Consider the following 27,065-nt stretch of genomic DNA (forward strand, 5'->3'; position numbering starts at 1 on the left):
ACACCACCTGCAAAAGGTGTGTTTCACCAAAAAAACCAAACAAAATATAGAAACACTGCATAATTTGACATATTTTTCTTTTTCGTCTTTTTAAAATCCTTTATGGCTACAACACTTGGTTTTCGAAACTGGGTCCTCATTGCATGCAATGTTTTATGCCTGTAAAGAATAACTGTGTGAAGTAAAAAGAGAACACTCAAAAAACCCCAAATCACTGGCCCCTGCTTAAATCCTGCCTGATTTAAGTCCAGTTTCCATGCATTTTAATCGTAGTAAATTTAACTCCTAGAAGTTTAAACTGTCAATTAACTCAAAATAAGTCTCATTAGACAGGGTAGACATTTGACTTTCCTGATTGTTTGACTCTTGTTGAAACATACCTGCAACTGACTGCAAAATGATCACTGCTAAAAACCACAGTAGACTGCCACCATTCAGAAAAATAAATGCTTCATAAATGAAAAAATACAAATTTGTCTTTTTAATTCACTCACACCTTGTAATTCTAGCTCAGATGTATTTAGTTTTATTCTACAATGTACTGAACAAACATTACTGAAATAACTCTACCAAGCCCCGTCAGCAAAGACAGGATTTTTTCCATGTGGAATAAATACTGGTATAGTTTTCCATATGTCTTTGCTTACTTTCAGTTCTAAATATAAAAACATTACAAACAGAAACAGGCATAGAAGAGTTATCAAATCCTGCTAGAGCCAAAACCTGCACACAAATGTAACATCATAAGGCAAATAGGTTTGGACTCAAAATGAAATTCCAAGATTCTGAGCTGCTAAACTCAAAACACATCATCATCAGTGTATTTTCATCAGACTTCAGTTGGTTCTTTTCTTGTTTTGCTTGTCTGTTTGTTTTAGTTGTTTTAGTTGGTTGTTTGGGTTTTTTTTTGTATTCAAAGTGTTCACAGAAAATTAATCTGCCATTTTGACAGCCCTAATAGGTAGTGTGGACAAAAGAACAACTGTATGCATTGAAAGGCTACTTCCCACTTCCAACCAAACAAGAGCAAATATGTTCCTAAAACCCAGCCAAGCAGCTCTATTTCACAAAGGTTCTGTTTCACTCTTAATTTAGAAACAAAGGAGACTTCTTTGCCATGTATTATTTGCATTACTCTAATAATCTAGAAACCAGATCGTGTGCCTGTACATACGAAAACTTAGGTTGTAATTTGGCTGACTAGACTGCTCATCATATTTTCAGCTGTTTTATTAACAGACCTCTGCTTCACAGGAGTAAGATGCCAGGGAAATACTTCAAGAAACACAAAAACTACACGTCACCTTAAAATTAGGGAAAGAAACAATTTTGGCTTAAAACTGCTTTCTGTCTGGCTATTTGTGCTTCATGCAACGCATGGCAATTCACAGAGAGGACAGACTGCTTCAGAGGAAATAAATTTGTAGAGAGCTCTCAGTAAAGATTCAATTCTGACAGATCCTCAGTAACTGCAGTGTCAAGTAGGACGCTTCTAACTCCACTGCACTCCTCAGATTTTATAAAGGTATTTTTACACCACCAGGAGCATCCCCCATTTGCACAGACACTACTTCAGAGTTGTTTTGGTCAAGCTTGAGAAAGCCCTAACAGAAGAGAGAGAAACCATTGTTTCCCTTAAAGCCCTGCTCAACTTTCATCACTCTTCTGTCGTTAAAAAATATCCAGAGGAAAGAGAGAGGGGCCAGATGTCTGGCTTGCCAGACACTGTAGCAAAGTTACTACTGAAAGAATACTTGAAGGAACTTACCAGTAGAGAAAACAAAAACCGTGTTGTCCCAAAGACCATGTGTTTTCAGAGCGTCAGTAAGATTTCCTACCGCTTCATCCATGAGAGTCACCATTCCTGCATAATGGCGTCTCTTTACATCTTTTATGGAAGAATATGGTTTCGTGTACTCTTCAGGGACCTCAAGAGGTTCATGCACAGACTGAAAGGCGAGATAGAGAAAGAGGGGCTGGGGTGGAAGGGGCAGAACGGAAATTAGTTGAACGTGAAGTACTCAGTGCAAAAGTTACTGCAGCAAAAGCAGATCTGATTTATCAACAGCGCAGGTAGTCTGTTTTGATTTCCTCTATGACTGCTACACCTTCTAACCCCTGCACATAAACTAAGAAAGCTTTGAAAAATTACTTCTGAAAAGCTGTGGAAAATCAGATGTACCTTTTCTTCATAACATAATTGTTAACAATTTCTTCCTATTAAACTTCTCACGTTAAACTTCCCTTCTCCTTTTAGAAATGCAAACTACTTCTTAAAACCATTTCTAAAAATTTATTATTTGTGTTATAATAAAAGAAATGGAGAAGGATAGCAGACCGGGCCAAGCAGGACCATGCAGACAAAGCTGATTTTGGCCGCAGACTAGTTTTACCAGCGCTGCTTCTCACATCTAGCTCTATGCAACTACTGAATAGCCCTGAATTACAGCTCAAACACAGCGCTCTCTATTAATACTCCATTAACCTTTTTTTAAACATTCTTTAATGCTGAAGTTATCAGAATAGCAGCTGCTGCCTGTACCTTCTCAGTTTTGTGATTGGCTATAAGATCTATAGCTCTTTCTGTGAATAAATTTGTGGAATACACATTTTTAAAACCAGTTGCAACTTCTTCTCCATCTCGGAAGTCCAGAGCACAGCGCGTCACATTCCTTGCTTTGATGAGGACACAGCGGTCGTGAGTATAATAATCCTCACTGCCCAGGAGATAGCCTGGAACAGGAAAAGACATCAAATGAGCAGGCCAGCATCATGTCACATGAACACATACATCAGGAGCAGAAAAAAAGTCAAGCACAAATGTCAAAACATTAGTGGTTTTGAGCTAAAACACTGATTCAACCCCGGACCACCTACTGTGGTACCCCTGACACATCTAAGTAGCTTGACGTTTAATTGGCTTTTCATTACTAATGCAAGTAGTAATTTCAAAAGAAAGTAAACATTTTGAAAGCAGTTCAATGACTTCTTATTTATACTTTGATGTCCACAAGCTTTAAACCAATGCACTGAGAGCAAAGGCAGTGATCTAGCCCTGAACTAGTCTGATTTTTGGTTATCTGCTTTTCTATGTTTGTATTTTAGATGTAAGGCTTCCACCTCTATTGGAAAGTTCGGAATTTTTAAAATAATTTCTTCAAAAACTCCCAAGTCGGAATCATCTTTTATGTCTGCTGTAATGTGATTTCTGATCCACTGCTGACACCAGCTGGTGAAGAAAAGACACTATAATTTAGAGATATCCAAAAGAAATTAAGAAAAAATTCCACATGTATACATTTGCTCCTACCGAGGGCTAGCCTGTTAGGCATGGAGAGCCCTTGTGTTTTAGCAGTCACAAATAAAACTTTACAAAGTCCCTTGAATCTCAAAAATTATACCTGAAATTAGATTTTAGATTTCTCCCCCAATATGCTGAAAAGAATGGATGAAGCTGAGAAAAAAAAATACAGTTTAATGTTCTGCCAAAAAAGAACTTGGGATAAATATTAATTTACTTGAACATTTTTTTCAGCAGCTGCAGCTAGTAATTTCTGCAAAAACCAATGTACAGGAAAAGTGAAGTTATCTTAAATACAATATAAATGTCTACTATATTTTTAGGAGGAAAAAATGGGTAATCTTTCAAAGATAAAGTGATTTTATAGGCAGACTGCTTTCGTTAATGTACTCAGATGCACAAGTTGAATTTTTTCCATTTTGAATGCCCACTAGGGGAGACTGCATCAAGTGTGCCACAGAATCACTCATAATCTATGCCTACTGGAATCACATGAGCACTGCAGGATATTGAACCACTATATCCTCTGAAAAATGATGTCATATTGGGCACCCAAAAACCATATCCAGAGCCAGCCTGTCCTCAGGCTCCTGCATTAAAAGCCTGCTCAGTCCCAGGGTGAGATTTCACAAAGGGCAGCAGCCTATCTACACCTATGCCATCAAAAGATCCCAACCTCCTGTGAAATGACAGGAGAAAGCACAAATGTTTAGGCATTGAGCCATTATATTCCAATCCGCATATATCTGCTTAATTCAGCTGTGAAACCACGGCCCTGAGCTCCCCGAAGAATGAAAATAAGTAAATTATCTAAGGAAACAGTTTTTCCCACCTAATGTTTGCACTAATATAGTTTATAAAAGGCACACACATAGCACAGTCACACTCTTCATTTAAGGTTAGGTTAGACAAGACCAACGCAGGCTTCTGCATAGAAATGAACTACTTTGAAATTCATCATTCAAGGAGAGTGCCTTAAAAACAACCAAGTGGAGATGGACCTCTCTGAGCTCAGTTCTGTGCAGAACGAGCAGACAGCCCAAGTTCCAAAACATCCGTGGGACTTGTGCAAAACTAATGTATGTGGAATCGATACTGGGACAGGAGCACAAACCACACTGGGAGCAATAAATAGTGGGTAGCTACAAGTTGGTCTGCAAGTAATGCACTCACACTTGGACAATCTTGTGACTTGTGACTTTTTGGATACTGCTTTACAGAGGCTTTTACACAATCTCACTATCAGCTCTGGAAAACCAAATCTACACAAACTGGCTGTTACCCCCATTCCCTATTTTCCTGTGCTGCTGTACGTAAGAGACAGAGAATCTGGAGTAAAAAGTTAACTCTGGGAAGGGGGGAGGGAAAATGGTAAGAGAGAAATACCTTACTTGGAGCCACACAGTAATTCTGATACTTCCCCCAGTAAGTCGTAAAGCTTCAGCATACATTTAAGGCATTATCATTCTTAAGCAGTGGTACTTTGAAAATACGCATACCTAGGTATGACTTTACTTATAAATCAACAATAAATCTGCTGTTGTTACAAGAATGGGGCAGCTTCTCATCCTTTTTAACACTGCATTTATTGCCCACGTTAAATCAAACCATTACCAAAGTAAGTGTCAAATCCTCTGCGGGTAGGAAGGCATTCTTTTCTGTACATCCCCAAATGCCACTTCCCCACCATGTGAGTAACATATCCCGCCTCTTGAAGGAGCTCTGGGAGGAGTTTCTCATCCAGGGGCAGACAGCTGGGCTGGCACGGCCAAATTATCTGGTGTTGTAAACCTGTGTGGATCTAGCAGAGAAAAGAAGCGTGAGAGATCACCTACAGTACAGCCCACAGCTTAATTTATAAGCAGGCCCAAAAAGAAGCACAGCTGCATTAGAGATTAGCATTAGTTTTAGGGGCTCTTCATTTTACCAATGTAGCACTGAAGATGATGAGGAAGCTGCAGGTGGAGGGCAGGGGATGCATGGAGGAAAACAAGAAATAGTACTGCAAGAGTTAACATCTTCCCAGGCATTAATCAAGGACAATTAAAAAACCCCAAAACAACTAAACAAACAAATAATCAGACATATACAAAGCCTTTTATGTTTTTAGCTAGAAATCTAACAGGTAAGAATTACCATTATGGTCTGTTTGAAGACATCTCAAGACAGAGTGAGAGATTCTAAATGGGAATGAAACAGGCAAAAGTGCAGACGTCAGGTGAAGCTATCAAGCTTTTGCCTGTATCAGAGAACAATCACTGGAGGGAAGGTCCATAAAAGAAAACTATTTTTCTATTACTCTTCTAAATGCATATTATATATACACACTTGTACATTCATTTGCATTCTTTAAATGAGTACAAGCACTACTGAAAGCATTTGGATATAGGGATGACACAAGCTTTACACTGGCTAGATCTGATATTTAATAGTTCTACTAAAGTTTCCAGGCTTTCTAAGTGGTGAATTTTGTATTTCTTTACAAAACCATCACTGACAACAATACTTTGAGTAGCATATCACACTTGATGTAAGGAACCTCCTCAGTTACTGATATTATAAGCTGGCTTCTGTCAACTTCGCTGTCTTTTCAACAATCAAAAAAGCACTACCCTAAACCCAGGCATGTAAACATAACGTATACAAGTATATATATCTTGTTTGAATGTTAAATATTTTTAGCAATCTGTGTGCGTCAAAGCACAAAGTCTTCAAGATCCCCTGGACCAGATTACACCAAATTTTACTACTCCACTAAGCACACCAGTGTAGCAAGCTGCATGATTAACTTTCTAAGCACTGCTCTGAAATTTAGCAACTCTCTGAACTGACTTTTAGAACAAATAAGCCCTGATCTTAGGCAAGTGGATAAGGCCCGTTTCTAAAGTGCCAACTACTTCCTCATTTTCTTTGAACAAGGAGGTTTCAAAATTTAAATTATAGTATAAATTTTATATTATATTAAAAATATAATATTTTAAAACACTATATTACAGAAAACATTAATATACAGAATGACATAAACTAGCAAAGCATTGTAATTTCTTGCACTGTATAAATAAGAAAATAAATAAGGAAATAAGGAAATAAGGAAATAAGGAAATAAGGAAATAAGGAAATAAGGAAATGGATAAGCAGGCAATAATTAAAAAAAATCTATCGCTATCTTAGACCAATACTACTGCTTTTCTTTCAGATGGATTGCAAGGTGACTACCAAAATTTAATCTCCAGGGAGGACCAGATTTAGGCTACTTTCTCAAGTTTCTAAGCAACTGTTAATCATATCCATAGGTAAAGCAATTTAAAAAAAAGTTCTCACATATATGCTGCATAATTACTGCTGCACAGAATGCCTCCTCTATTAAAAAAAAAAACCAAAAACAAAAACAAGAAAACCAAACAAACAAACAAAAAAAAAACCACCACCAAAACCAAACCAACCAAAAAAAACCCACAAAAAACCAAACCACCCCCCCAAAAAACCCACCAAACAAACAAACACAACCAAAAAGCTTCCATTTTCTAGTATTGTTCTACTCAGTTCCAACAAGGTCAACACAAAGATTACAAAAATTTCAAGCCTGATGTATGGGATGAATTTAAATCCAGACTAAACTATATGTATTTTCCATGTCCACTTTTAAGATGTGATGCAGCAGTGGTTCCCTTCTTGGAAAGCATGTTCAGAGTATGAACTGTATTTTAAAAACAGTCACTATGAAAAACTATTTCAGGTTATTTAATGGAACAGCTTAAAGGGTTGGTAGAGATAATGTGAATTGTTTTTTTTCCTATTCATCATTATTCATTCTTAGAATTTCCAGGAACAGGACAAATGTTTCTTGGGAAGAGCGTCACCTAGAACAAGCTTCCCGCAGCAAGAGATAGCATCCACTAATACAGGATGACATTTATTTCCTTCAGAGCAGTTTATTTGGCAATCACTATGGTTAACGTGGATGTGCAGAACTTCTTGAGACAGAAGGGAAACTTCTGAAACACACAACCCTTTCTGAGTTTCTTCTTTCTGCCCATGCTGTGTTTCCATATTTTTTTTCCCACTCCTCACTCCCCATGTTTCTGCCAAAATTGCAAAAAGGATGGGAAAGGGTAGAATGATACCAGCATTACAGAGCCCAAATCTTACACCAGTGCCGCTGGGGGAAGAAGAGAAAAGAAAAAAAAAAAAGAAAAAAAGGAAAAAAAAAAATCAGGATAACGACTACGAACTATTTGGACACTCAGATGAACGACCGCTCTGTGTGCACTCCGTCGAGGAGCGCAGAACATCTACACCTCCTGCACCAGGTGGAGGTGAATGTACAACTTGTTACGCATTTGGGCGCTGCACTGGAAAACATGCTGCAAAAACTGAAGAAGTGGCGCTGATCTGCCTCTGCCTGCGCCTCCACCGTGTGCCTGTCCAGTGGAAAAATATCCAACAGTCAGACGACCAGGGCAGGGATATCTCCCACGACAGACGGCCGTGCCTGAAGCACAGACAGCGCCTCGGCTTTTCTGGAACAGAACAATTCGCACTGACTCCGTGCCTAGTTTACTCCCGAGCTCGCAAGGCAAGGCGAAGTTGGGGTCTCAGCGCAGCTGGTTTCCGCAGGGCAGCCCTCTCCCCACGGAGCCCCCGCAAGCCCCAGCGGCACCCCAGCGGCACGGGGGCAGCCAGAAGCGAGCCGGGAGCACCCGCAGCCCGCCCGGGGCAGCGCCGCAGGGCTGGGAGCGCCCGCCCTACCTGGTAGCGGCCCGAGAGGAGCTGGCTGCGGGACGGCGTGCACAGCGGCTGGGTGTAGTAGCGCTCCAGCCGCACGCCGCCCGCCCCCAGCGCGTCCAGCCGCGGCGTGCGGACGGCAGAGCCGTGCCAGCCCACGTCGCCCCAGCCCAGGTCATCGGCCAGCACCAGCACGAGGTGCGGGGCGGGCGGGCGCGCCAGGCACACGGGCAGGCACAGCAGCAGGCACAGGCACAGCAGCCGGCTGAAGCACGGGCACGGCACGCCCGGCCGCCGCGCCATCCCCGCCAGCAGGAACTGGGCCGCGGGGCCGCCCCGAGCCCGGCTCCGCCCGCCGAGCGCACGGCGCGGCCTACGGGGCGGGCCCGGGCAGGGCCAGGCCGGGCCCGGCCCGGGGCGCCGCGCCGGGGCGTGTCGAGGGTGGGGGCGCTGCAGCTTTAGGCCGGTGGGGTTTGGTATTGGGTTAAAAAAGAAATTGTGAGGGTGTTGTCGGTGTCCGCAAGGTGTGCAACCCGCTGATGCTGGCGGCGCCTTCCAATGTTGTCCTGCTTCAACCCCTGCGTTAAACACCCGGTTCAAACCTCGGAGCCTTTCCCAGGGGAACCGGGGAAATATGTGCGAGCTTGCGTCTCGAGTCAACTGCGGCGAAACATTATGAGGGCAGGACAGAGTGCATTCTTGTAAAATAATCTGGGCTGTTACTTCTGCCTTCATAGCAGCTCATCTGTCTTTAATACTGCCTACGGAGCTTATTCTGTGTGGATGCGCAGTGAGGCAGCTGCAACACGCACATGGCCAGTGCGCAGGACAGCCTGGGAAAAACAAGTTGCAACCACCTCTGAGGATGCAGCTGAGCGGAGCGAGGCGGCGATTATTCCTGTTGGAGAAACTCTCCTGTCAGCATCAGCTGCTAGCGTGGGCGCACACACACACGCACAAGAGAGACCCGTGTGTCTTCGCTCCCCCCTCGACCCCCAACACCTTGCAAAATCACAAGCAGCCTGGTGCTTTATTTCTCTCCATTTTGTCCATTCGGATGAGAAGCCTGGATTGAGGTCTGGCTGTAAGATGGTGCTTGTAACTGTTGCAGTGTAGGAAGGAAGTGAAATAACAGAGAGGCAGAAATAGCAGCAATGTCAATGGGGATGTTTCTTCAAACCATGTAATCGTCTGAAGCAATATTGCAAACAACCACTACTAAAATCTAAGGGAGTGAAAGGACAGAAATAGCTGCCAGCTCTGGTCAATTTTGTTCATCCATGGAATAGACATAAATTCCAGTGTCCAGTGGAAGATCAAATAACCATAGATTTCCCATTCAGCTGGAATGGTAAATATTTGTACTGCCAAGTTTATATAGCCATTTGGTAACAGGCGAAAAAACAGTCCACATTAAAATTTGTTTTTCTTGGTTAGAAAGCCAAATATTGAGTATACTAGACACCTGATTATTTCCTGACCAGTCTCTGTAGAAAGAAAGTTCCTGCTTGTATTAATGAAGGCTAGTGGATAAGCCTATGGAACTACCAGGTTGGAGGTTTTTTTAATCCCACAGATTTCCCTCCTGGTTTGAAAACAACGGCTATGGTGAGTGATGCCAGCTTTTTACCTACAATGAGAATGTACTACAATCTACAGTCAGTACTGGAACAAGAGGCAACAGTACTGACTTAAAGTCAGTTTTCTACAAGGTAAATTCCAGGATCACTGACAAACTGCTGTGTGACTATGAGTAGTATTTTCTTTTTTGAAATGTGATTTTACTGTCCAAAAGCTGCAAAGTTCCAATTTCTCTTTTTTCTAGTCCAGATCCCATGACCAGTCTCAACTGTCTCACTGAACTGTTAGTTTTTCTAACTTCTTCCATGTCCCTATTACAGGTGAAGTTTCATCCGAATGTTAGCACATTCCCTTTTGTTCTCTCGTAATAAATACTTTGAAAATCAGCACAATGCTGGTGAAACAGGAAAATTTGAAACAAAATTCATAATTTCTATTCACCTTTCATATTTCCAAAGTTATCATGGTGTTCAAATGTAGCTGAATTCATATTTCCTTATAGAGAAGTGTCAGAAGTTATGTACTGGTTATCCTAGTCCATTGGAATTATAAGCTGGTTGCCTGAAGTTAAAACATTATATTGAACTGTCTTAAATATATTCTGCAGATACTGCACAGTCACAGTTTAGTTGTTGCTGCCTCTCATATTTTCTAGTACTTTGGGGGTTTTATTTATTACTAGTTGAGAGAATTGGAATCCAAATCAGAAATCAGAAAAAACTATTTCTCTCAGACAATAGTCACTTGAGTCAAAAGAAAAAAAATCCAGAAAATGGTCTATGTTCTGTCTCTGGTGTTTCAATTTCTCTTATTTGAATTTGGGGTTGAATAATTTGGATGTTGTTTTGGGATCAGTGATTAAAGAAGTCATTAGACTTCTTTAATCCCTGATTAAAGGTTACCGTATCAGTGTGGATTTATCATGCCATACAAAGCATGAACTGGACACTTTTGCCATAGCACATGGTAAGTTGGAACAAAAATAGTAACATCTACTCTGATGTGGAAAAACACTAGAGATGGAAAAATATAAGAAAATGGCAAAAAGTGTCTGAGAAAACTGCTTTTTACATATCCTGATCTGAGTATTTCAGAAAGTTTCCTATATGACCAACCGTCATTTTTTCACATCACTGCAGATGGGTCTCCTCTGTTAGCTGGTAAGGTTAAGAAAGACTCTAAAGAAGTCCCCTACCACTCTTTCTACACTGGTATTTCTGTTTGATGGGTTAGGAGCCCTCTTAAAACTCAATACTTAAACATTCTTCCTCTTATTCACTTCCTCTTGCTCTGTCTTGGCAAAAGTTTAGGGAACACCATATCTCAATCTGTAATGAAAATAAGTGACAGGAAACTACAACAGCTGCTGAACACTTCCCTCACCTCATTTCTGCAGGTTTATGTACTTTTTTTTCCCACCCTTAATAACTTTAAAGGATTGACTTATGTATGTGAACCTGTATGTGGGCATGATTTTTTAAAGCTTTGTCTTGCTGTTGTTTCCTTTATCCGTGCTGTGCAGAATGCAATGTTGAGCTGTTCTGATGAATATTGAGTAAGCTGACTTGGGTATCAGAGCAGCAAAAAGAAGCCAAGTCAGCTAGGAAGCACTTTCAGACATTGCTATCACAGCTACAGCACTTCTAATTCTCAGCCATCCCTCCTTAAAACTACTTCTGATGTCTCTGCTCCTGAATTCATTATTAAAGAGAAAGCTCAGACATTCTTAAGAAGTAACAGAGAGCAACAAGATATTCCATTTTTCTTACGTGTAGTCAGTGATGCAGGTGAAGTTGTTTTAGCTTTGTAAGTTGGCTGAAGAAAGAAACTATATTGCCTTGACCTAGAAACATCATGACACATGGTTAGCTCATCCAGATCTTGAAGTTTCTAAATGAAACTTAGAACCATGGAATATGCTGAATTGGAAAGGGCCTGCAAGGCTCATTGAGTCCAGCTTCTAGCCTTGCACAGGACAACCCCAAGAATCATATTGTGTGCCTGAAAGCATTGTCCAGACGCTCCTTGAACTCTGACAAATTAGGTGCCATGACTATTTCCCTAGGGAACCTGGTCCAGTGCCTAAAAACCCAGTGGGTGAAGAACCTTTTCATAGCATCCAACCTAAACCTCCCCCAACTAGGCTTCAGGCCATTCCCTTGGTTTCTGTCACCGGGCACCACAGAGAAGAGATCAGTGTCCATCCCTGACAAAGCTGTGACCTCAGCCACTCCTCATACAACTTCCACTAACTGGCCGAGGCTTGGTGCTGATGAGACTTGGGTGACAAGAGCTGTCAGTGAGAAACCCCCAAAGAAATCAGTGTCTGGGCTGGCATAATCCTGCACTGTAAAATGAGAGAAGTCTGCATCAGCTAGGTGGAGAAATTAGGGGTTGGGAGGTTACAGCTCAAAATGCAAGTACAAGCTATCGGAGGGTACAGGTTCTGAGTTCACTTGACTGTAGGAATCGTATCTGCTATTCATTATTCTTTGCTGCAGAAAGCCTGTCCCTTCTGCAGTCAAATTGCTCCAGCTGACGTATTAATCTTTCTTCTGAGTCAGAAAATGAGTTACAAACCTGATTCTAACTGCCAGGCTTGGACATGGAGGCATTATTGGAACACTTTCAGCATAGCAAAGCTGATTGGGAAAGCATAGGTGAATCTGTCTCAGAGTAACTCTTACATTACACTCCAGGATGTGGTGCCTAGGGAATTTCCATAATCTTGGGAAATACTGAAATTCAAAACTATATTCCTAAGCATTGCTCTATTCCTCCATAGTCTAAATAAAACCATATAGCATCATGTTGTACTTCAGAATTCTTAAATATTCACAGAGTCACAGTGGCTAAGTGCCTCATTACAAATAATGTTATCTTTAGAAGAGTAACATTTTGATGGTTCAGCAAAAATAGCGCAGAATCACTTATGAAAGTATAGCAGAGAATTATTTCTGAATTTTTCACTCAAGACAGTAACATACTGCATGCAAACCTGGCAAAGCTCATATATTTAATTTTGACCTGCTTTGTAAAAGGTAGTCAAAACAGCACAATGTAATGTCAGTTTACTTTATCAAGAGTGAGTGTTCATTACTCAAATCGTGTTTCTCCTGGTATATACTATTTATACATTTGCTTCTTTGCTGAAGATTTAGAGGCACCAACTCCCTTTTAAAAAGTGCATTTTTTACATGATTCATACATACTTTGAAAACACTTATCTATAGCCTAAAGAACATAATTACAAAGTTGGAAATTTTAACACAATTATTCAAAAGAATTGTTGAGAATATTCTTGAGTTCCAGATGAGTTTTTTATTAATTTGGTGTGTTCCCATCATATCCCAGTGCTGCTTACCTGGGTTACTGAATATTTAACACTCAATAAAGGTCCTTTGCCATGAATTTAATTATATTTTTTTCCACTGCTAATAATTATGTGTAATAATACTCTTACTGTTGCTTACTGTAATTAACAGTAAGAAAAAACTGACCATCTTTGGTGCCAGTCAGTGGTTCAGATTTAATACAGTAAATCTGTAATTTAAGCTTTGTTCAGAAATTGAACAATAACATACTGTTTATTCTAGAATATTACATGTAATATGCTAGATGATTTATGTAAAATAATGAAGAATGGGCTTCCTATAACTGTTTCACTGAGAAGAACTAGATTTTGGTCTTCTATGAGAATTTCTGACAGGCTGACACACAGAGAAAAAAAGTCAAGAGTTCAGTTTACCTTTAATAATGCCTTTATTATTTTAATGGTTAATGGGATGTCTTTCAATTCCTTATGAAGCGTTCTGTGTAGAACTAGTGACATGATTTTATGGTAAGCTTGATGTTCATGTGTAAAGAAGGCAGGATAAGCTACTTTACCTCAAGGGCAGGCAAAGGAGGAACTGTGGGCGTGAGGGAGGGGGAGGAATTTGCTATTGGACAGAATCAAGAGCAATTTCTTGTACAGAGTAACGCAGATTGCTTGTGGGAGCAAGCTGAATCCATGATGTACTCATTCCCTGCCATTTTCTGCTCACAAGTGCACTGGGAAGCAGAACACACGGCGGCTCATCAGCTCCGCTCAGCTCTCTAATGTGGGCAGCGCATACAGGGAAGTAGGAAGTAACACCTTTGAATTTCTCACTTATGTATGGTAGAAGATCTTGTGTTTAACAATTAGAAAATTTGAGTAGTTTAATTCTCTTAATTTTAAGCATAATAATGGTAATATTGCCTACTGCACAATTTGCTGTATCCTCATCTGTGTTTACATTTTGGGACTTTCACCCTTTCTCTGAAGGCGCATTCTTGTTGGTTCAGTCAGCACCAGTGGCTCCTGTATAATGGTTGCGGGATAATTTTTACCTAGAAGTTCAACTTCCAATTTCTGTCCAACTTTGCTGAGTTCCATGGGAACATATGCAAAAGCTAGACTCTGCTGAGCTCCACAACTGAAACATCCAGATGTGGTATTGCCAATAACCTGAAAAAAATCAAAACCAATTGTATTTATTTTCAATATGCAGTGAGATTTTCTGGGAAAAAAAACCTGACAACAACAACAACAACAACAGCAACAACAACAACAACAACAACAACAACAAAACCCAAACAAAAAACCCCAAACAAACAAACAAAAACACACACAAAACACAACCAAAACAAACAAACAAACAAAACCCCAAACAAGCAAAAAAACCAACCCCACCCCAGCCAACAGCCCAAACAACTAGACATCTCACATTTTGGTTTATACGCTTCAGTCATTATGCAAGAGTCAGCTATGTTATGCAGTTCATAATATTCTCAACAGAGACGACCACCTGAAACTGGAAATATTTTCCTTTTTGAAAAAATACCCAATTCTTATTATGTCCAATTAAGTTTCCACTGGAACATATACAATACACATGCATATGTTTATTATCTATAAGAATTTAACTGCTAGTGAGTGTCTCAACACCTAATTTGTACTGAAGTGCAGAGCCCCAAATTTTGCTGTTGTTTCATTTCTTTTGAGTAGCAAAAGTGTGTTCTTAGGACAGCAGTGAACTTGCAGAAGAAGAGAATGCATGACAATACTTTAGTCTCTTCCAACCCTAGTTGCAGTGACTTGACAGCATTTCACACCTTCTCTGTAGGTATTTAGTTAGTCTTTACTTCTTGCTTGAAGATTAGAGTGTTTATCATAGCTTCAAATTGTTCTGTGCTAGTAAAATAGAAAAAAATGCATTCACACTTGAAACACAAAGGTTCTGTTTATGGAGAATTAAGACTGATTTTTTTGCAACATGAACTATAGTCCTTGCCTTGCCATTGTGCCACACACTCTCATTTCCCTCTGGATCAACATTATCTGTGTCCAGGGTGAGATATACCAGTCGTCGTTTGAGCCCCTTTTCTTTAATCTGCTTCAGTGCTTGTTTTCCTGTAAAGTCTGCTGCCTGAAAAAATACAAGATAATGATAATATATGTTTATTTGCGTTCTCCAATATGTTTAGAGATAAAAACATTTAGATGTATTCTAATGTGTTTGCCTATCACATAAGTATTTTGTATAAAATATAGATGAAATCAAATCTTTGGCAGATAGTATACTTGTATCTTGGTATTTTTATACTGGTATATTATACCTTGGTAACTTTATTCTGTATATTCATATTCATAGATCTCAGCCTTTAACATCCATAATTCCAACATAGTAGAAACACATACATAGTAAGCTGTGCTATAAGACTACCTGCTCAGTTAAAGTTGTAAGCCAGAGGACTGTACATTACTTTAGTGTCTATGACAAGAAGTGAAGTCCAATACCCAGATACTGAAGTCTGCGCCTTGCTCTGTCAACACTCTTCCTTTTGAAGCCATCATCTATTAATGACAGTAACCTGTCAGTATTCCACTTTGATGTCTCTGCCAGGCTGCACAGCTGGCAATTTACTCCATAAGCTTCTTTTAGGGTAGGTACATTTTTTTCCTCTATCTACTGTTTTATGGGATAATGCAGCATGTTTTGTAAAGAATGATGCTATTGTCTGGAGTTCCCTTCTTCAGCCTGCTTATAAAGGTACAAGCAGATTCTCATATTTCCAGAAAAAGGTTGCACAAGGTTGCACTTGTTTGACAAGTATAGGGGTAGTCATTGGCAAGTCTCAGAACCCTCAAGGATATATAGGACAGTATTTACTGTATCTGAACACACTGAGCTGATTCCACTAGCCTGATTCTATCACAGAATCATTTAGGTAGGAAGGGGCCTCTAAGCTCATTGAATGCAATCTTTCACCAATCACTGCCTTATCAACTACAGCACAGCACAAAGTGTCATGTCCAGTTGTTTCTTGAACACATCCAGGGATGGTGACTCCACCACCTCCCTGGACTGTCCTTTCCAATAATTAACAACCATGAAGAAATTCTTCATGATGTCAATTTTTTTTTCCTATGACATAGATCAGACAGAACAAAAGAATTGTATTCAAACTAAATTGCCAAATACTCACAAGCCTGCCCCATGGGTAGAAATATAATAGCAGTTACAAAGTCCTCTAGCTTTCCAGCCTTTGCTTCACTAGCAGTGAAAGACATTTTAAGGCAGTTGATCTTAGGTCTGAAGCAGGAATTATATTAATTTGATGAGTGTTTAAGGGAAAAGAAATGAAATATTGTTGAAGTCTTCAAAAATACTATTTCCGGTAATGTTCTTTAATTTCAGTAGAGAATTATTGCACTGTCAGAATCACAAGCAACACATACAATAAATATTATACAGTTAGTTCATGTGTTCAAGTATTTCTTGAGGTCCACATAAATCTATGTGTAGGCTCATAAGAAATTATTTAAGTGGTGAAGTTTTTGCACTATAAAAGGCTAGGCTCTTAAAGCAGTTACGGAAAAACAGCTTATAAACCAGTTAAGGAGCAGTTAGTCTGAAAATCAAGGTGGTTCAACTGGGGGTAAAGCAGATACTGCACATAAAGATCAGAGCTGGCACCCTTTGGGGAAAAAACACATGAAATACAGCTCAGATCAGGAAAAAGACTGTGAGGATTCATTTTAAATATAATGTCAAGATGCTGCTGCAAAATATAAAGCAAAGATCTCACACCAGAGAATAACCAGCTACTGGTAGTTACCTCTCACTTTTCTTTTACAGGGTAGGTGCAACTGTAGGAAAAACCTACTACTAGAAATGCAAATAAGACTGTATACCATAGCACAACTCACAGACTAAAATGCTTTGCACAACAAAGATAAATACCAAGAAGTAAACATTCTACAGGGATACTTATCATTGAATCAACTCCTTCCTATTCATACTAATGTAATATCAGGTATTTAGTCACATGGAATGTAACTGTGGATCTAAACACAAGTATTCAAAGGCAATGTTATATGCCCTAGGTATGGATACCACTAGAACAAGCAGTTAGAGGCTTTAGAGTCTAAGTGTGGATCATTTTTTGTCTGTTGCTTGAGATAGAAAATTAAATCCTTTCTCAGTTAATTTTAAATAGGCCAAGCTTTTGGTCACCTGGAATAAACCACCGTGTAGCTATTATGCTAACTGAAGATGCATATGGGGGATTTAATGCAGAGGGCTTTTTCTTTGCTATTTTCTGTTCATTGAAGGTTAGGCATATTCTAGTCTTTTTAGAATGATGGCTTGGAAAAATAACCAGGATGTAACCTAGAATTCAAACTCTAAAAAATACACATCTCACATATATATATATATATATACACACACACACATACACACACACACACACACAAAATGTGTGTATCTACATCTATAGATAGATAAATGGATGAATACATACATACTTGAACACTATATGAGCATACGTAAAAGTGTATGTGTGAAAATACATATGTATATGTAATGTACAAGTCCGAATGCATATATACACTTTTAAATATTTAATGCACCTTCTTAAATTCCAACTATAGGAATTTGACTAGTTCAGTTTACTTCTTTTACAGTTCTTAGGTACCCATGTCAATTTCACACTAATGTATTCCCACCATTATTCATTTGTGCTTTTTAAGTGTATGTGCATGGGATTCCAATGTTCATTCCAATCAAAACAGAATTTGGAAGCTGATGCATTCAACCTAAGTCTGCCTGTTCTTGTTAACAAATGCTTCCTCTTTCTAGGAGAAAAATAGTCAGTTTGCATGCTGCTTCTATTTATTTTATCTTGTTGTACAAAATATAATGTAAAAAAAAATCCTATATAAACCAGTACAATCCAATAAATCAATATTAAAAAAACCCCAAACCAACAAAACAGAAAAAAAAGAACAGAAACAAATGAAAACACTAAACAATTCCAACCTTGAACAAATATCAAATTTAAAGCTGTTCCTCACTGTCTGAGTTAAAAAAAAAAAAAAGACTTGACGTGCAGGAGCATGTAAAATGTTTATACTAATTGAAGCAAAGATAGTCCTAAAAAGCTAAGCATAAAATACAGAACACTTTCCATTACTTTGGCACTAATTCCCAAAGCATTAAGCTTTGGCAGATGTAATGCTTTACACATAAAATAAATACACTTCTTAGGCACCAAAGATAAAGACAATATCTAATGCTTAGCTTCATTTGAGTGCAGTTCACCAGATAAAAAGATGGGCTGTTCCTTTTTACTTGTGTGTTAGATAAGTTCAGATAAAATTAAAATGAAAAAATCATATCACTAAGACAAATCAGCCAAATTCTTAAAATAGCACATAGCTAAAGGGATACCACTGATGAGTTAATATATTAACATACTGTATATATGTATTTTCCTTATTCTTATCAGGCTTTTACTTTGTGTTAGTTGCCATATGTTTAACAGCACAAGATAACCCCCCTGTTTTTCAAAAAGAGTTTACGAGACATAACCAATGTGCTTGCTTTATGCACAGTGACTTAAACTCACTGTGTACAAAAAATTTTTAACACTTACTGTGTTTCAGATGTACCTGGTTTTCAGTGGCACCCCAATCCTAATTCTATCCTCTATAACAACCTTTTCTAGTTTAAGGGAAGCAAAGAAATAGAAATTACCTATAAGCCTTTTAACCCCCTTTGGTTTTGTTTTTTGTTTTATTTCTCAACAAAACAGTTGATCAGAATAAGGTCAAAATGTCTAAAAAAAAATATGCTATATCTGTTCAACATTTGCAGCAAAGACATACAACTCTCTCAACAAGGAACTGCTGTAATTTATTCAGTATATCATTTAGGACTGTGGGCATGGAGCCAAATTGTGAACACAAAGTCACCCAACTGAGTAAGGCAGCACCAACAGCTGCTGTCATCTTCTATAACCATAATGTTACAACACTCTGGAGGCAGCCTCTATACAGTATTTTGAAATTTTTTGTAGCTAGATGCTCTTTAATTATATCAGGGTAACATTCCAAACGGCATCTGCCTCACCAACCCGATAAATGAAGACAATTTTTCTTCTCGGAGAGGAAATATTTGACAAATTTCTTTTTTAGTAGCAAACCAAAGCTACTACTTACACCACACAATAGTTTTGTAAGGGAGGTGGTCTGTCTGTGTGGCACCTGCACCAATGCATCTTTCACTCAATTCACCTAACCCCTTCTTGTATGCAATCAGTTGTAGGAAATTGATATGATAGAAACAGCTGATGAAGTACTGAATTATTTTGGCTCAAAATCCCTATCTTAGTGGGTGGTTATTCCTTTATATGGCCAAACAACACACAGGGAGTCACTTAGATATGCATTTTATACAGATAGCAAAATCTTTGCAGATTCTTTCTAACATGTTTCCTAACCTGTACAAATTTATGAGTAAGTCCTCTGTTTTCTGACCCTCTGGACACCAAATGAAGTAATGATAGAATACAGTTCCACTCACTCCTGAATTTCAATTTGAATGGGGATAGGATTTAGGTGGAAAAGTACACTCAATATTTTATAGGCATAATAAATGGGGATTGAAAGGTAGGGAAGGGTGAAGAAGTACCATGCCCCATCTCAAATCTCCTATCCATCATTCCATCCTTTTTCCTGTCCCCAGGGTCCTTAGCCCTTCTTCAGAAAGGCCTCTGCTTTTTCTTCTTCCTCCTCTTCCCTTTCTTGTGTGGAGTAAAGCTGGCATGGAACACAACCTTGTTCCAGATTATGGAGCGGGGTCAGTGACCACTATTGTAGCCATTCCTCTCAGAACAAAAGGGATGCAAGCTGGAGAGGTGAAGCCAGGGCAGATGATGACAACCAGGGGGAGATGCACGAATTCTTGAAGCTCAGGCTGTTCCATACCAAGACCCTAGGAACATGAGCTGTACTGAAACAACTGAGGGGCAGTTTTGGCAAGTGGTCAGGACAGAAACAAATGACTAGAAAAACGAGGGAATAAAACTGTATATCTAGGCCTTCTATCAAAGGAATAAAAGGGTGGAGGCACATCCTTAGAACTGCTCGTCCTAGTTTCCTGAGAGATAATATCTTATGTATTGTTATGTTGGAGGTTAGGTCAATACTCAAGGACTCAATCTTGTAATTCACTTACCTGTATGAAGCTGATGGGTGTGACAAAACTTCTATTTATAATGCATACCAAAGCGATTAAATACGCTTGTGTCTAACAAGTGTAATAGTAAAAAACACCAAAAGTCAAAGTGAGAAAAAGAGGTAGCCTGAGGGATGTGTTTGACCAGGACATTAAAGTGGTCACTGAGCAGGGATGGAGGAGATGAAATGCAATTAGTGATAAGCAGACAAGGAAAAAAAAAAAAAAAAATATTCTGGATATAGAAAAATCTGGAATGAAGTTTGGAATTGAGGAAGAAGACCTGCCCCAGTAAATAAAGAGGGCTGACGTAAAGAAACACCAAAGACCTCCAAAACCAGCAGTTTCTCCTAGTGGAAAAACAGATTATCAGATCCTGATCTAAAAGAGCACACTAGAGCAGAGTTCCAAATGGTTTCCTCCACCTACTGCGCTCCCTTCCCGAGCCGCGGTGTTGCTTCCAAGTCTATGTTTCTGCAGCGAGCGTGACCAGGAGATGGCAATCTTGGACTCAGCAACACTGACAGCCAATTGCGGGCTTTGAGCTCAGAAAAACCCTTCTGAAAGAGCTAAGTTCCGTGAGCTGGTATGAAGGTTTTTCGCTCCAACATCGAGTTTCATAGGGATTTCTGGTCCATTACAGTCAGGAGAAAAATAAGGCTATTTTAAGCATTCAGAGGTGATAGATATACTATGTCTCTGAGCACTTGAAAACCTGAGCAAGTGCAAATGTACGAAACAGTATTCTTGGATGTGGAACAAAAAGAATGCAGATTATCATCCTTAAAGATATTATGTGTATTTCCTGGCACAGTGACTAACATTAGGACTCTACTGAATATTTAGTAGCAGAGTGCTTATTAATGAGATGATGCTATCTAACAACTACCTAACTAACTTACTAAATGTAATTGACCAGCCAAAAGAAAGACAAAAGGTATTAAAACAAACCCCATCCCTAAACAGGACAGAATTTTATTATTACTCTCAATTATAAAGTAATCCTGTAAGTGTGCCTCCACTTTAGTTAAATTGCAGCCCATCCTGCTCATCTGTGCATTGAAGCAATTAACACTAACTTTAGTGAAACAAGAATTATCAAGCAGACTCTAGAGGAAACCACCTAGAACAATGCCTCATTACTGACAAAATTAAAACTGCAATAGAAACCTTGTGGAAATGGGTTTACTTATTGCCATGTTATAATTTAATACCCTGTGAGGAAACAGAAAGCTTCAGCTTTGAAGAGTTTTTCTTATTCATCAAAAAAAAAATTGCTAGTCTGTCTGTACATGAAGATGATGTATACATTAAACTTCCTAAACACAGAGACCATGAGGATTTTATGGGGACTTTACATCTCTTCATATATATTCCCCAGGTATTTGAATGTCCTCTTGTAGAAATTAAAAATCTTTTTGATCATATTACCTTCACTGGCATCTGGCTCTTCATTCATTTTGATCTGTTTGGAAACTGTTTTCATTTTCCACTCAAGATTTGCCTGTGCTGAACTTTTTCCACAACTGTTTTGTGAGCTATTTGAGCTGCTTATTGCACAGTAAGAGGCACTCTAGTAATTAGCTGAACAGTGCCTTTTGGCTCTAATTTACACAGAAATCAGCACTTTCCCCAGCTGGGGGCGCATGCTTAAAGAAATAGTCCTTGTGAGGAGCTGAACAGACCAAAATGTCAAAAAGTAGTATTTAAGCATTCTTTGCTTGTAATTTTTATCTCGTTTACCCTTTTTTTTGAGGGAAAAGCTTCCATAACAATAGAAACAGGTAACAAAAGAGTGTTTTTCCTGTCTTCAGTCACGGCAGCCTGTAAAGAATGGCGAGGTCTGTGCTATGCCAAATGTGCAACAAAACCAGAGGCATGGAACTGGGACTCAAACTGCCAAGAAGCAGAGTAAATAATCTCACACTGTATTTCATGTTGCAGTGTTTAGAGTGCTTCCAATGGCTGAATTAGCTCAGGTACCTCTGAAGTGTCAACATGCAATCACAACTGCCCTCATTTAAGTCAATAAAAACACATTGATTATTTTCTTTTTCACATTAGTTCAGCAAAACTGGCAAATGTTTCAGGCTGACATGCTGCATTTCTGCAGGACATTCATTCATTTGTCTACAATGGGAGTACCTGCTCTGGAGAACTGCTCCAACCCTGCATTTCAACCATGTAGGGTGTGCAGAGCAAGTAAAGAATCAAGTGCAAGGAGCACTTGATTAATGCCTTCCTATGATCCGCATGAGTATCTTGGCAAGCAACAAGATTGTGGCTGCTCTCCCTACTTATGGCTGCTTTCCTACTTACACTAAAGGGAAAAAAAAAAAAATCAAAAGGAAGTGGAAAGAAAAACAAGGAATAGTAACACTTTTTTATTGCCTTCCCTGCAATACTGATAATCTCTCCTCAGGATGGAAAAGCTTAGATTTGTAAATGCAACTTAATCCTATTCTAGAGATATCTGCTTCAACAAGAATGATCAGGTAGAATATTATCACAATATGAAGAGGTTTGTTCAACTTGTGTATATGTGTGTGTATGTGTGTGTATATATATATACACATAAAAATATGTGTGTGTATGTGTGTATGTATCTACTATATGGTTACAAAAGTACATGACTAAAATTTCTCTCTGAAAATAAATCTTAAATAGTTATTTTTCACTAAGAAAACATTTAGCATTTGCAATTCCTTGTCTAATATATCCTTTGATAGCAACGAACATGGGAGATTTTTTGAACAAGTTGCTAGTTGTAAAGTAATTATAATTATAGTAGTGTCATTGATTTTCTAAATCTATTTTATTTTCCAGCTAATGGCATTTTTCATGTTCAAACACCTAAGGAATAATCTTGGACATAGTAGAACATCTTGTAAATAGTAAGACGTACCTTGTTTAGCTTTACAAAATACTCCAGTCCAGCTTCCAAGGGATTAGTGTCACAGTTCATCTGTTAAAAAATATAAATTCATCATCCATACGTGACAGACCATCATAGCTTTTGGATGGGGTGGTTTGTTTCTTAATTCTATACATCCTTCTATTTACTCCTGTCTCAAAGTCTTCCACACTGCATGTGCACAACTTCTGTCTGAACACACTGCAAGCTTCCAACATGGGATTCAGACAATGTATCAACTAGCACGCCTAATATGACGTATAGGTATGTAAACCAGTCATCTAAGCTTCCATGTGCAAAGTGAACAATCTTCAGTAAGAAACGGGATTTTTCATCAAAGCAGAATGGAACCTCAGAAGAATGAGTAACTGAGGTATGCATACCACCTCCAGCGCAGCAGAGTGTCTTAGCTTGAGAGGGAAATAAAGCACAAAGCTAATTTTCATTCACCACCTTCCCATTATGTGTAGGGGGAATAATTTCTCAGGCAGCACAGGGCAAACCAAAAGGACCTCTAAATTCCCACCATTTCAACCTCTCGAGTTCTTTCATTTCCAAAGGAAAATTTTAAGATAAAATGAAATTATACTGATTTCCCCCAAATTCTCTAGGTCCTGTGAGTACTTCTTTATTATAAGTGAGCAAATTCTGCAGAAAAAGGGTAATGGGTAATAAAAAAGTTCCAAATAGATTATGAAGCAAAAAATTATTTGCCTCTCATGACATAGTTATTAGAGAAATAAAACATTTTGAGGGCCTGTCAGCCAAACCTTTGATTTTAAAACACTAGATTTCAGCAAAACCCTCATAATTTTTTTATACACAAGAAGAAAACCATCCATGAATCAAAGTAAGTGTTTCTTTGCCAGCAGTAAAATGGAGTATACCAGTTGTTTTTATTTAGAAAATCACCAATAAGAATTATAGCAGTTTTCCTGCTTAAAGGAAAATCCTAAGAAAATTAAGGAAAATTTTCTTTTCATGATAAACTGAGAAAAGTACAATTAACAGCCGTGCTAACTATGACTAAAAGCTACATAGTCATAACAAAATAAAAAAATAAAATAACAAAAACCACCAACACAACATGCCCCGCCCCACCCAAAACCAACCCCAAACCTCCAGAAACAATCATAAATAAGCTGTATTTCCTGACCTCTGCTCCCCAGGCTCGGAAACCCTTTTCCAGCCTCAAAGTATTTAGAGCATATGTTCCAAAGTTGTCAATTCCCTCTTTTTGGCCAGCTTCCATGATTGCACTGTAAAGAGGCACAGAATCTTGTTTTCTATGGTAGAGCTCCCAGCCCAATTCACCTGTTACACAAAAAAGATTAATATTATCATCAGCTCAGTTAAATGATCCTAATAAATATATTCCTGTCCTTGGTCAAAAGTGAAGTTCAATGCAGTAAGTGTTGATTCACACTCTAGGGTCAATTCTATCACAGAGCAAGTCTAATTCTCAAAAAGAACTACCAGAGGATTTGTGCCATACATCTTTAACAGTGGTACTATTATTCTAATTTAAACTGTAAACTGAAAAGTGTGGGTAAAAAAACCCCTATCAAAATAACTGATAAGAAAAGGTCATGTAACAAAGTCACAAGGATAAATTAGGGACATTATAAACAGATGATGACTTGGCAGGTGAAGAGCAATTGTAACTGAGAGTAAATAAGAATGAGTATATTTAACATATTAAGCATAACAGAAATAGAATTTGAATTGCATGGATTTCAGCTGCTTCAGAATGCTATCAATCCGGCCTATTACACTCAAAATAGATGTAAAAAGAAATTAAAATAAAAAGTAACTGAGAAAGCCGAATACTAAGCACTACAGCAACACATTTTCAAGGCACATTACAAACTAATATACGGTAATCCAAAAACAATTCTTGACGTTGGTTTTGCAGCAAATACCAAAGAGGTTATCAGAACTGGCCTTTTGTTCTGCAAAATAAATATTTACACTACAGGATATTTCTAGAGAAAAAGGTCTTGGAAAAATCAGCACAGACTCTGACCATATCACATTTGAAAATCAATGTACTGTGATGCCTCCCACACTTACATGTAGGATATAGCAAACCTGCTGCTGATGAATACATGATGAGACTTAGTTTTCAACATAATTTTAGTAACATTCATTATTTTGTTCATTGTCCCTTTCCTTAAGTCTATGTTTTTTCTATTGCTTACCTGTGTAAGATATCCTAATGGCAGTAACAGCAATATTGGAAAGTTTCAGGTGTCTACACTGGAGAAACTTAAATGAAGCATCACTTAGGTCTTCATTTGTCAACTTCTGGAGGACCTGTCGTGCATATGGACCTGCTACACTAAGTACTCCCATCTCATCTGTCATGTTTTCTATTTCAACTTTGTATCCATCTTTTGTTATTTTCTCTTCTATCCATCTGCACATAAAACATAACACCAATGTTTACACTTCTTATGAAAAAAACCCTGAATTTAATGAGATTTTACTAAGAGTTATTTTTTGTTAGTGTTCATTTCCTCAGCAGCTTTCAGTTCCATACTCTCAAAACCAACAGAATTATGTGCTACATTAGACAGACAAATCCATCATTGATGATAAAGTGTTTTCTGGTGAGACACTGATACAGGAACATAGGCATTTGATACAGCCAGGAAAGAACAGCATTTAAATGGGTAAAACAGTATTTTTAAGATAAGAGAAAGAAGTGATCTCCTACAATGACAACAGATTTGGGGTTGGATCCAGAATGTGTTAATAAAATGTCAACACGCAAGAAGAGTAAGGAATAAACACTATGAACATAAGAATTCTCTAAATAAATTTCTGTGACAACAGAAATGTACAAGCAGGTTTGTTGCTTCCTGAATACAGCTTTCAAAGTATTGGCAGGAAATTCAGTTAGGATGTAATCAAAAACAACAGCGGCAAATTATCTTTCAGGAAGCCCAGAAAATAAGTAAAATAGATATATTTTAAAATCTTATGGAGGACTACATTGTTTAGTGGTATTGTATGATCTCAGGTCTAGGCGAGTACTAAACAGGACTGCAGAAATTAAATACATTAGATCTGGCCCTGCCATTTGGTTTCTGAATGTGGCAATGCTCCTATCTATCCCTGTGGGGCTGTTATAAACAGTATATTATTCTTTGCCTGTTAGGGTAGTGAATTTCAATCTTTAATGTGTTGATTCAATTTGATTAACTGACTTGCCAGTATTCCAGTAAGAAGAGCTCCAGTAATGTCAATTAAAATGCTCATCTATGAGAAGTAATTTAGTGAAGTCATCCTGCAACTCTTTTCTTTTCTTTTTCTTTTTCTCCTCTTCTCTTCTCTTCTCTTCTCTTCTCTTCTCTTCTCTTCTCTTCTCTTCTCTTCTCTTCTCTTCTCTTCTCTTCTCTTCTCTTCTCTTCTCTTCTCTTCTCTTCTCTTCTCTTCTCTTCCTGTCTGCCTGCCTGCTTTCTTTCTTCCTTGCCTTCTTGCCTTCCTGGCTTCCTGCCTTTCTGCCTTCTTGCCTTCCACACTGTGACCCCAGAGCCCAAAGCAGGAGACATTACCACAGCATCAAGAAGACAGCACTGCCTATCGGTATGGGCCAGGTCAGTGACTCAGGGGTCATCCCTGTTAAGAGCCAATTCTCTCTCTCTCTCTCTCTCTTTTTTTTTTTTTTTTTTTTTTTTTTTTTTTTTTTTTTTTTTGCGTAAGAGAACACACTAGAAATGAACAGCCATGCTGTGTTACATCATGCAATGCCAAAGAAACAGGTTAAACAACAAAACAAGAACTACCTCCAATAAAGTATATTACATAACTGTTAGCAAGTTCTCCATCCTTTTACATCAGCAATAACCCAATATCCAACTGCTTAGACTTCAGAATTTAAGTCAACCAAGTTTCTAAGAAATTAAAATCAATAAATAAGTATAATTCTCGTGAACTTGGGAAAATTTTGTTGAGTAATGACTGAGAATTTGGAACTTAATAAAAATGT

At 38.5% G+C, this 27,065-nt stretch overlaps 2 protein-coding genes across 2 annotated transcripts in view; both read right to left on the minus strand.

Annotated features, from left to right (window-relative positions):
* The window catches only part of ARSB (arylsulfatase B), a 65,841-nt gene extending 57,512 nt beyond the window's left edge, over window positions 1–8,329 (minus strand). The window contains exons 1-4 of the mRNA XM_040090974.2: window positions 8,051–8,329; window positions 4,916–5,102; window positions 2,543–2,733; window positions 1,769–1,976 (exon numbers count right to left, since the gene is read on the minus strand). Of these exons, the coding sequence (XP_039946908.1) occupies window positions 1,769–1,976; window positions 2,543–2,733; window positions 4,916–5,102; window positions 8,051–8,329 (865 nt within the window). The remainder of the gene's footprint in view (window positions 1–1,768; window positions 1,977–2,542; window positions 2,734–4,915; window positions 5,103–8,050) is intronic.
* Window positions 8,330–13,477: 5,148 nt separating this feature from the next.
* Window positions 13,478–27,065, minus strand: part of DMGDH (dimethylglycine dehydrogenase) — a 40,216-nt gene continuing 26,628 nt past the window's right edge. The window contains exons 12-16 of the mRNA XM_040089687.1: window positions 25,273–25,490; window positions 24,228–24,385; window positions 23,063–23,122; window positions 14,926–15,060; window positions 13,478–14,099 (exon numbers count right to left, since the gene is read on the minus strand). Of these exons, the coding sequence (XP_039945621.1) occupies window positions 13,884–14,099; window positions 14,926–15,060; window positions 23,063–23,122; window positions 24,228–24,385; window positions 25,273–25,490 (787 nt within the window). The 3' untranslated portion in view covers window positions 13,478–13,883. The remainder of the gene's footprint in view (window positions 14,100–14,925; window positions 15,061–23,062; window positions 23,123–24,227; window positions 24,386–25,272; window positions 25,491–27,065) is intronic.

Source organism: Hirundo rustica, chromosome Z (genome assembly GCF_015227805.2).
Source record: "Hirundo rustica isolate bHirRus1 chromosome Z, bHirRus1.pri.v3, whole genome shotgun sequence".
Classification (NCBI taxonomy): domain Eukaryota; kingdom Metazoa; phylum Chordata; class Aves; order Passeriformes; family Hirundinidae; genus Hirundo; species Hirundo rustica.